This window comes from Mauremys reevesii, linkage group 5 (assembly GCF_016161935.1).
Source record: "Mauremys reevesii isolate NIE-2019 linkage group 5, ASM1616193v1, whole genome shotgun sequence".
Classification (NCBI taxonomy): domain Eukaryota; kingdom Metazoa; phylum Chordata; order Testudines; family Geoemydidae; genus Mauremys; species Mauremys reevesii.
Genome location: NC_052627.1, coordinates 16,887,182 through 16,897,421, shown reverse-complemented (window position 1 = coordinate 16,897,421; position 10,240 = coordinate 16,887,182). Strand labels below are relative to the sequence as shown.

At 50.4% G+C, this 10,240-nt stretch overlaps 1 protein-coding gene across 1 annotated transcript; it reads right to left on the bottom strand.

Annotated features, from left to right (window-relative positions):
* Positions 1-1,857: 1,857 nt before the first annotated feature.
* PRDM8 (PR/SET domain 8) lies at positions 1,858-8,056 on the bottom strand. The gene is given in 5 exon segments (XM_039541266.1): positions 1,858-3,029; positions 3,032-3,760; positions 4,327-4,558; positions 5,410-5,630; positions 7,761-8,056. Coding segments are annotated over 4 exon segments (1,683 nt in total). The 5' UTR covers positions 5,629-5,630; positions 7,761-8,056; the 3' UTR covers positions 1,858-2,526.
* Positions 8,057-10,240: the final 2,184 nt, after the last annotated feature.

Here is a 10,240-nt window from a genome sequence, read left to right as displayed (position 1 = left end):
ACCCCTTGTATGTTACACAAAGCGGTTGGATTCGATCTGAATCTAGTCAATACTCGTGTCTCAATCAAATCTGGGATGATGATGGCTAGACGTGTCTAGTTATTTTCACTGATTAGAAACGACGTGGAAATTCCACTGAAGGTCTGAGACCTTCCATAACCCGGGGGGAAATGCGTATAGTTCGCCCTTCACCGCTACATCAGGGATACAGTGTCTGGGTGAGTGGCCGCAGGTTCGAAGAGCAGGAACTTAATCAAGGCTACCGGGGATATCATTCCATGGAAGCGGTTTCGCACTGAAAACCATAACCTCCCAATTGTATTACATATCTGCCACTTTTCCGGGTTCTACTCCGAATCGCCAGAAGTCCACCGTGACCTCATAGGTACAGGGATGTAACTGTCTGATGAGTTACTAGAAGTGACAATTGGCCGTGTATATTTCTATATTCCTAGAGGAACAGCATAGTCACATTAAAGTTATTGCAGTATTCCGATTACCCCATTTGCTCGTCTTCCTACCTGGGATTTTTCTATCCTGTTTTTTAATTGTAAAGAATTAATATTGTGCTAACAAGGTTTTAAAGACATGGGTAGTTAGTCTAGTTCGTTTTAGATAGTATTGGAACGCTATCAGTACAGTATATTTATGGCGATTTACTATTCTTTCTTTTCAGGAAGTATTAAAAGCACATCTCTTATGTGACATAACAGTGCGGTGCCTGGGCTGTATTTACTAGGGTGCCATTCAGCATCAGTGGCTTTTTCAAAATAAGGTATTGTGCACAGAGATCCCAGCCAAACGCAAGCCTAAAACCCATATGAATTTGGTGCCTTTTAAAAGAAGGATTTCCAACTGGCCTCCTAATGACAGAGGGACATCAATGTTGCAGTGATTCCTGCACAGGCACACAGAGCGTACAACAAAATTTAAACCCTCCTTATAGATCTAGTTATATAAATTATCTGTCTCCAGTCATTTGTGAAGATGCTAATTACACGGCTACCGAAAAGAAAGCTGACATGGAAGGGTCAGCTAAATGGCAGGCAGGCTTGTCTAAATGTTTTGTCCTTTGAACATGAAACCCAACACATCAGCACAATGTTTCCAAATGATAATCAGATGTTGCTTTCTGGAGCTGTATATCTCCTCATACAGTGGTGCAACACTGCTGTATCTAACCACTGTTAATTATACTGTGCTCAGAAACAAGGGGACTGAATTATTTTTCTTGCCCACTATTTCTAAAGGATCATATATGTATTTCTCCTTTATAGTATATAGTCTTAGCATTTTACCCCTGTTAGACAGGCCACTCTTTCTAAATGAGTACTTATCAACATCCAAGTGCTTTGAAGAAAATAAAGTCATTTATTGTCAAAGCATCCACATACCCAGATAAACTATAAAGTTGAATAAAATCTTTTTAAGGGAAAAAAAGAAACACATAACTATGCATACTTCATTTCACTGGCACAAAATTACACTTTGTATTAAAAGGAAATACATATTTACAGAATTGAGGACATTCTGCACTGAAGTCCATAATCATTTCATGATACATGCACTTCCCCCTTGGAAACTTAAATAGAGTCAAGTCCTTTTTTTATTTTTTTTGAAAGAACACAAACTGTCATCAAATGCAGAAAGCATTGCATCCTCCTTCCTTTTTTTAAAACTTTATATCTAAAATAAAAATTTACCCTTACATATAATTATTACATCTAAACCATAAGTGCTTAATAATTTAAGTAGAAAGGTATGACAAATGCATCAATATGTTGCAATATATGACATTTTAAAAAATGTACTTTATTAGTTTTAAAGTTCTTTTTTATTTTTATTTATTTTTTGGGGAAAGTGAAAATGCGTGCATTCGAACAGAAGATAGAGGAAAAAAAATCCAACCCTTCCCCCTCTTGGTCTGGTATGCTGCAAGGTAAAGGCCTACACTTTCAAAAGTGACTAATGATTTGGGGTGTTTGTTCAAACGGAGACACCTTCAAGAGGCCTGATTATCAGAAAGTGCTAGGTACCTGCCTTCTGACAACCAAGGGCCAGATAGATCCTCCGCTGATGTAAATTACCATAGCGCCATCAAAGACAATGAAGGCAGGCTAATTTTGGCAGGTGCGGATCTGACCTTGATATCTCAGGTGGGTTGCTAAAAACAAAAACAAACCCCCCAAAAGCTGAAGAAGCGCTCTGGGTAAGCTTAGGGTGACCAGATGTCCCGATTTTTTAGGGACAGTCCCCATATTCGGGGCTTCTTCTTGTGTAGGAGCCTATTTCCCCCCACGCAGTCTGGATGTTTCACACTTTCTATCTGGTCACCCTAGGTAAGCTGGAAAGCGTCTCTCTCTCACAGGCAGGTCAAAGCGAGCACCTCACCCACCTGGTTTCGGAAACACCCCAAATCAGCTTGGAAACGATGCAATCCCCCCCCCCTGCTGTGACCCCCGCGATGGGCAGAGGCGGGCCGGGCCGGGCCGGGGGGTGGGTGCGTGGCCGTGTCCCGATCCCCGCTCAGTTGTGGGAGGTCATGTGCCGGGAGAGGTGGTGGCGCTCGCGGAAGGACTCGTTGCAGATGGGGCACTTGAGCTTCTCCTCGCGGCGGCGCTTGAGCAGCGGCTCCAGGGCGTACTCCTTCTTGTGGTGCGAGCGCATGTGGTACACCAGGTCGGAGGTCATGCGGAAGGAGGCGTTGCACTTGGCGCACCAGTTCTGGGCCGGCAGGCACAGCGAGGTGAAGGAGGGCGGCAGCAGGGTCAGGGCCGAGGGCAGCTGCAGCGGGAGCGGCCCGGCCGCCGCGCTCTTGGGCCAGAAGGCGGTGGCGTAGAGGAAGGGGCCCTGCTTGGGCGGCTCGGCGGCGCCCGGCAGCTTGGCGGCCAGCGGGTCGGCCGGGTAGAGGCGGGCGGCGGCCTCCGGGCAGGGCTCGCCCAGCCCGCCCAGCTTGGGGGCCAGCCCCAGCGGCGCCGGGAAGGCGGAGCGGGCGGGCTGGGAGAAGGCGCTTTCCGCTCCTCCGCCTTGGCGCCCAGCTGCGGCACCGTGGTGAAGGCGCTGCCCCGCGCCGGGCTGCCCCCGGAGAGCGGCCCGCCCGGCCGGGCGCCCAGCAGCGGGTCCCCGGCGCCGGCGGGCGAGGCGCGCTGCTGCTGCTGCGGCTGCTGCTCCGCCGCCTCCTCCTCCGCCGCCGCCCGCCCGCGCGAGGCTGGCTTCACCTCCACGAAGGCGCTGCGCTTGGCCTCGCCCGTCTCCGGGCTGGGCGGCCCGAAGAGGCGGCCGCCCTCCTCCAGGCCGAAGTAGCTGCCCGCGGGCCGGTACTGCTGCTGCGGGGTGCACACCAGCTCCTCCCGGGGGGAGGAGGGCAGGCGCCCCTGGCCCCGCTCCTCGCCCGGCTCCTCCGGGTAGCGGCGCTTGGCTTTGCCGCCCGCGCCCCGGCTGGGGGAGCTGCCGCCCGCCCGGGAGTTCTCCAGCTCGCGGGCCAGGTTGTGGAAGTCCGTGGAGGGTCTGGTGGTGCCGCTGTCCTGGCCCGGGCCCGGGTAGTGCGGGCGGAGCGGCCCGCCGGGCTTGCAGTGTTTGGTGGCCCCGGGCCCCAGGCTGGCCGCCGGCTCCTTGGCGCTGGCCTTGCCGCGCGGCTCCTCGGCGGGGCTGGGCTCCGAGCTGGGCAGCCGCTTGGGGCAGCGGAAGCGCAGGTGGGCCGCGTAGGGGAACTCGAACTGGAACCGCTGGCTGCACTCCAGGCAGGTGTGCGGGGGCGACCCTGCACCGGGACACAACACACAACAGCCACCGGTTAGTCACCGCCGGGCCGGCAGCAGCAGCACCACCCCCCTCCGCTAACTCTGGGCAGGGCTCGCGCCTTTGCCGGACTGGCAGAGGATGGGGACTGGAGTCCGTTCAGTTCTCCGGGGCGAGGACCGGCCCCTATTCTGTGTGTGGACAGGACCCGGCGGAATAGGGCCCCGATCCATCCTTAGGGCCTCTAGGCTCTACCAGAATAGTCAATGAATGGCCCTTTATCCGTGTCACTTTTTGCTTTTGAGCCCGTGGAGTATAAACTAACAGATTGTAGCCCCTAATCTCATCTTGCATTTCCAATATGTTTATCAGTGATGCTCTGCACTACCTAATTAACATCCCTTTAGTCAAGCTAATTTGCTCAGCTCAGTCGGCACCTCGCCGCTCTCTAACTTGGTTGGCTGCATATTCCTCACCTGAATCTTTATCACTCGCAGGACATGGTTTAAATAGCTTGAAAACAAAGCAAAAAACCCAACCCAGCTCTTCGGAGGAGACACAGAACCCTGGCCTGGACGCCGCACCTACCGTTCATCTTGCTGTGGGATCTGGCGGTGCTGAGCAACAGTAATTCCGTCAGTTCTTTCCCATACCAAACTAATAACTCCTCGTCTTTGGCGATCCTGCGAAGGGACCGATAAAACAATTGTCCATTTTTGATGTAAGCTTCTAGGTTCTGTTCTTCTTTATCTCTGGCTGACTGGACCAGACGGAGCCACATTAGACCTTCGGAGGAGCCATTCGCTGCTGAAGTGTCCACCTACATAAGGAAGGGAATGCAAGAAATCAGAGGAGGCCAAGTATTCCTACACTCCTCACCCCCACAGACTTTTCACCGGGCTCCGGCAAGGACAGGCACTAGCGCTTGTCGGAAGTTTGCAAGTCTTGAAAAATACATGTGGCTTTTCTGGGCTACTGAATCCTGCCAGCTACTGTTTAAACATTTTAATTGATTTGTGCTAGCAAAGGACAATGTGAATGCGGCCTGTTCTCCCCCAAACTTTATAAAGGCACAATTACATGGCCACATCTGCATAAGGTTTATGTGAAGTGAATAATATAAATAAATCTTCCAGGATTCCAAAGGATCACTTCTCCCTCCTCCTTTGTGGGTGGCGGAAGGATGTACAGGGAGAGCAAGATTTGCTAAAAGAGCATTAAATCCATTAAAATGTTTTAAAACTTGAAACATCTGTTCAGTCTGTCTTAAATGCCACCATAAGCAGCAGCTCTGGAAAGGCACCTATAACCATAATCATCTGATTTTTTCCCCCCAAAGGTTTTCGATGCATATGTAAATGATAGCTGATGATGGGTCAGCCCTGCTGGCTTTCATCACAGGAGTAGTCCCTTTGAAGTCAACGGGGTTACGGGTGTGGCAAAGGCGAGCAGAATTTGGCCGATCTGTATTAATCATTCGGCGCAACCAAGCGATTAAAAGGGCAATTTGAGCTCTGTAGGGAAAAACCTTGTCTGAAGTGGAAAACGTTGGTGAATTCAGTCCCCACCCTCCAAAAGTGCATCCTTGTGTCCCAGCGGCTCGTTTGCAAAAGCAAAGAGCGCGGGGAGAGAATTCAGTGCGTTTACATCTTGGAACCAAACCATCCTTACCCGGAATATATAAGGGACGGTTCTCTTGTCAGTGGATTTAAGCGCTATGAAAGCGATGCTGTCATACAAAGAAGTGTGGCTCAGTACACAAGGGCCGAAGATCGCATTTTCCGGGATATCGCAGGTGGTGTAAACGCTGGTGAAAATATCCGTCAAACATTGCTGGACTGCCTTGGCGTCTCCATCCCATATACCCCTTTGAACGCCGGTGTCCTCCATCACTGCAGGCGGAGAGAACGGGGAAAGGAGACGAGTTACATAACTTGTACTGAGGGCACGGAACACGGGTTTTGGGGTTTTTTTTAATACCAAGTAAGTGTCATTGATCTTAGGGAAAAATGAGGATTAAAAACGTAATCGCGACTCCTAATTAAAATGTTTGAAAAACTGGCAGCCCAGGCGAGCCGCTCTCATCTGTGCAATATTTAAAAAATAAAAGACGGTGTATGGAAATGAATGAAAGGAGAGGTTCGAGGAAGCTGTGGCGATGATTCATTTATTAGGAGACCCTAATAACAGGAATACAGAAGAGGTGGCTCTGTGCATTAGCCATACACGCGGGGGGGGGGGATCTGCATATTGATCATCTAAAGCTAAAGCAACTTCGAGGAGTTGCACAAAAAGAAACGCAGCTCAGGAGCTTCTATCCGAGCAGGATTCTGCAGAGCTGCTGTGCTGGGTTTTTAATTCTTCTAAAGAGAGTCCGGTGCTCTGTTGCACGCTGTGACAGACGAGCATAGCGAATGGATTTCAAGTGGACTGTCAATGTCACTGATTTCATGTCAGCTAACCTTTAGCTCTACTCTACAAGAGGGAACGTATGTCTGCTCATTATCATAATCCAGCACTTTCCCTCCGAGACTTTAATTAAAAGCAGCAAGCAGAGGTAATTATTTTTACCTCGACACGCTTATTTATGGATGAGGGCGAATCCCAGTTACCTTGTTATACAAGGGGATCGATTCAGTCAAATGTGACTTGCGAATGTGCAGGTACCATACACGCATCAAAGTCTCTGGCTCTGAATACAATTTGGGAAGCGAGTTGTGAATTCTGACCATCCCAGCTATGACATTCCCTCTGTAAAACGTTACTGTTATATTGGCAGGTCTCTAGCGCTGGGGCTTCCCGTTTTAAATCACCCTCGGCGTAGCTTTTTCCAAAAACTACCGATCCTCTCTATACTCCGGTTCACAAAGCCGAGAGAGAGATGAATAGCTGCACAACCAGTTGGGAATTCTGCCTCCATTTACAAATAGCCTAGTTTGTGGCTGCTTTTTAAGTGGCATCGATCTATATTATTTGTTTTTCTTTCAAAAAATAATATTCTACCGGCAGACTGTATAAAACCCTTGAACTGGCGTCCCCCCGTATTTTAATAGATAACTGTGCCATCAGTCACTTATTTCTTTAGAAGCCAGCGATGGAAGGGTCAGGAAGTAGAGGCCCCTAATTATTTATTGAAAACAGGTGATTATAGAATAATATTGTTACTGTCGTTGATTTATCCTCCTGTGATTTATCATCCAATTAAGCACTTCAGTTCTAAAACTGATTTAAAAAAAAAAAAACCACTAGACCATGCCTCTAAAACTGGCATTTCTAAACCACCGGTGTCTTTTGCCCTAATCCGTGCAATATTTGTCTCTCACCCAGAGCGAAATTAAACCCTCAAACGTGCAACTTCATTGATTATTCTACGGTGGCGAAAGACACCCCCACCCCCTTACCCGGTTCGGAGCAGTATAAAAAGAGCATCAAATAACCCACCGCTTCTAGGATTATTTTTTTAAAACGTGCCCGTTTTCTCGCCTCCTTTTATTTCCCTGCAGTTCAGTGGTAGAGTCTCTCCCTCCCCCCGAGCCCCCTCACTTGTTTGTTTGTTTATTTAATGTTAAATCCCTTTCCCACGAGCTTTTCATTGTAGGAGAGGTGGCAGCGTCATTCAAACACAATTCTGTGTAACAACAATACCGGGGGACGCTCCTCGGGACCAGGGGTTTAACACCAAGAATAACTGCCCCCCTCCCCCCACACACACACGGGGACCACAGAGCTCCCCGCCTCGCTTCCTCCCTGTCGCCCCCACTGCTTAACAAAAACCAACCCCGTGGTCCTCTCTTTCTCCCTCGATCCCCCTTCTCCACAGCCGGGCGCGCTCGCCAAAGCAAAGCCACCTCCAGTCATTGTTTGTCTCCCTGCACCGAGCGGAGCTCAGTGTTCACCCCCGTCTATTTCTGTTTAAAACTCCTTTCCTTTGTATCAGGCTGGCCGGCGGCGTGTCTCCCCGGCCTTTTTACTGCTAGGAAAGAAACCAACCCCGCGCCCCCCTCGCATGCATATTTACTTACCAGGAACCAGGTCAGAATATAATCCCAAACGCCAGGAAACCCGACAGTGGCCAAGGATGGGCTGCTCTCCGCGTCCCCCCCAGTGTCTATTGTATCAGTGTATTTCCATGGCAGTGGGAGAGGGTAGGGCTGCTGTCCTGGGTGCTCTGTGCAAAGAGGTGGAAGGAGAGACAGAAAGGGAAAGAGAGAGAGAGAGGGGCGAGCAGGAGCGAGTGGTGCAGATGGACCCGATGCAGTGACTGACTGGCACACAGACGCACACTTTTTGTTTGCTGCACATAATCTGCCCAATGACGCGTGACAGCCCACGTCCCCTCCCTTTAACTCTTTAGTAGGCTCGGCGCTCTCCCTGCCTGTCTCCCCTCCTTCTCCCCTTCCTGCTCGCTACCTGGAGGTGCTGCCCGCCCCCCACCTTTGCCAGAGCCCAAAGCTTTGAGAGCAGCCTCTTAAAGCGCTTTTTGCGGCCTAAGAATAAAAGAGGGGCCTTTTATTTTAAAGGGATGACATGAAAACCCCTTCATCGTGCTTATTATTATTTATTATTGTGACTTTTCGGGTGTATGTGTGGGCAGCAAGAATTTCTAGCCAAACTGCAGCCTGCATCTCAGAAGAAGGAGGCACATTCCCAGTGTAAATCTCCTCTTTGAGGCTTTCACCGTGAGACTGCGCTCCCGTTACAGATGGTGATCCTGGAGGGGGGAAACTCCTAAATACTTGCTTTGATTAAAGGGCAGAATTTAACCCCTTTCCTTAGTCAGCAAGCATCGCTCTGCAGCTGTTAACTAGGCTAGGACGAGGTTTAACAGTAGGTTGGGGGGGTATTTAAATGCCCCCGTGTTACTGTAGCCATTCTTATTTCATTGCTAAAACGCCAATATATAACAACTGGTCCTGGCCCAATAGCCACCCTTCTAGATACACACAATCCCTTTGCTCGCTGCTCTGAAGATAATCTTCACCTGTTTGCAAGTATCTCGCTGCATGTACAATCCGCTTTGGGCCCCGTGTACACTTGCAGAATTTTTCCTCCTCTTGTTTATTCAGCAAAGATCCCTTGCTGGGGCGGTGTTCTCCGGAGCTTTAAAGCCCTGCGTGGAATCCCACAAACTATTAAACTTTGGGATCTCTAACGAGCGAGACAGGACTCTGACTGTCGGAAATGTTGCTCTGCAGCCAACGGGGGCTTGGTCTTACAATGCAAGGAAGAGCCTTGGCGCTGACTTTGGCCTGCAAGTGTCTGCCCAGGTCATAGGCTATTCTGTGGCCTATTGCTGTCGTTTTTCCTTTCATTTTAGAAACCAAAAGAGCCTCTTGCCCACAGTGAGGTGGGCTTGGCATTCAGTTTCCTCCAGCGTGAATGTGCTCAGGGTCCTTCCCCTGGGAGACCCTCTCTTCTGCCAAGAGACCATGAAAGCTACATGCCATTTTTTTTCTAAAATGAAATATAATAAATCCCCTCCACCCCCCCCGCATTTCGTCCGGGATATTTTACTGCTCTCTCGCTGCTCTGAACCTTTCTTCCTTAGCCCTGGGATAAACAAGGGTCTTTCCTCTGAATAAACACGTTTTAGCAGTAAGGAATAGCAAGGGGGGAGTTAGACCAGGCGCTGCACATCCCGGGGGAAAGATGAAAAGTTATGAGGGGAGGATAGTGATATCAGTGCTGCGGGGGGGGGGTGTTCCTCTTGTGGCTTGATAGCAGTGTCGGAAGTTGACATGTCAGGGTCTCCTTGGGTCACCTCAGGAAGGGGTCCTGGGGCTGGCAGTGTGGCCGAGGAGCAGAAAAAGAAGGGATCAGGAGACCTCCTAACCCACTGACCTGCGCCTCCCTGCATCCCTCACAGCAGCGCAGGATGGTTCTGATGTCACCGACCTCTCGGCACCGAGGCGAGGAGAATCCCTGAGCTCTCCCATGGCTTTATCCGCTTGGTACACCGGAGCCATAGGTGAAAGCCTCTGGGGGAAGTGAGAGAGAGAGAATGAAATCAAACGGCTTAACATGGGCTACTTCCCCCCCCCTTCTCTCTGCCGCCTTTGGCTTCCCAAAGGCAACGTCTGAACCCCCAGCTCCTTTCAGGTCTCTTTAGACCATTACCTGTGGGTGATATTGTGCCTCGCCTGGAACAGACTCCCTGGGGGATTCTCGTCCACACATTCTACATCCACTAGGTTATGGTCGTGTTTAGCGGCCCCTCTTCTTACTAGTGACGCCTAACGCTCCTGCACTGGGTTATTCCTCCCACCCCGGTACAAGAGCCCCAGAGAAGGGGATCCGCAAAGCCCCATCAGATAAACCGCTGTACAATGAGCTGGGGAAATCCACACAAAAAAGGACCAGGCAGAACTAAAGCAAACTCGCCGAGTAACCGCAAGCCCCTTCTCCCTGCGCTAGGATGAGAGGGAGAAGGGGGGATGCTTGAGGCAGGGCTGGCAGCAGCAGCGAGAGGAATGGCCCTAAGGGATTCCGCCGGGAACCGCAA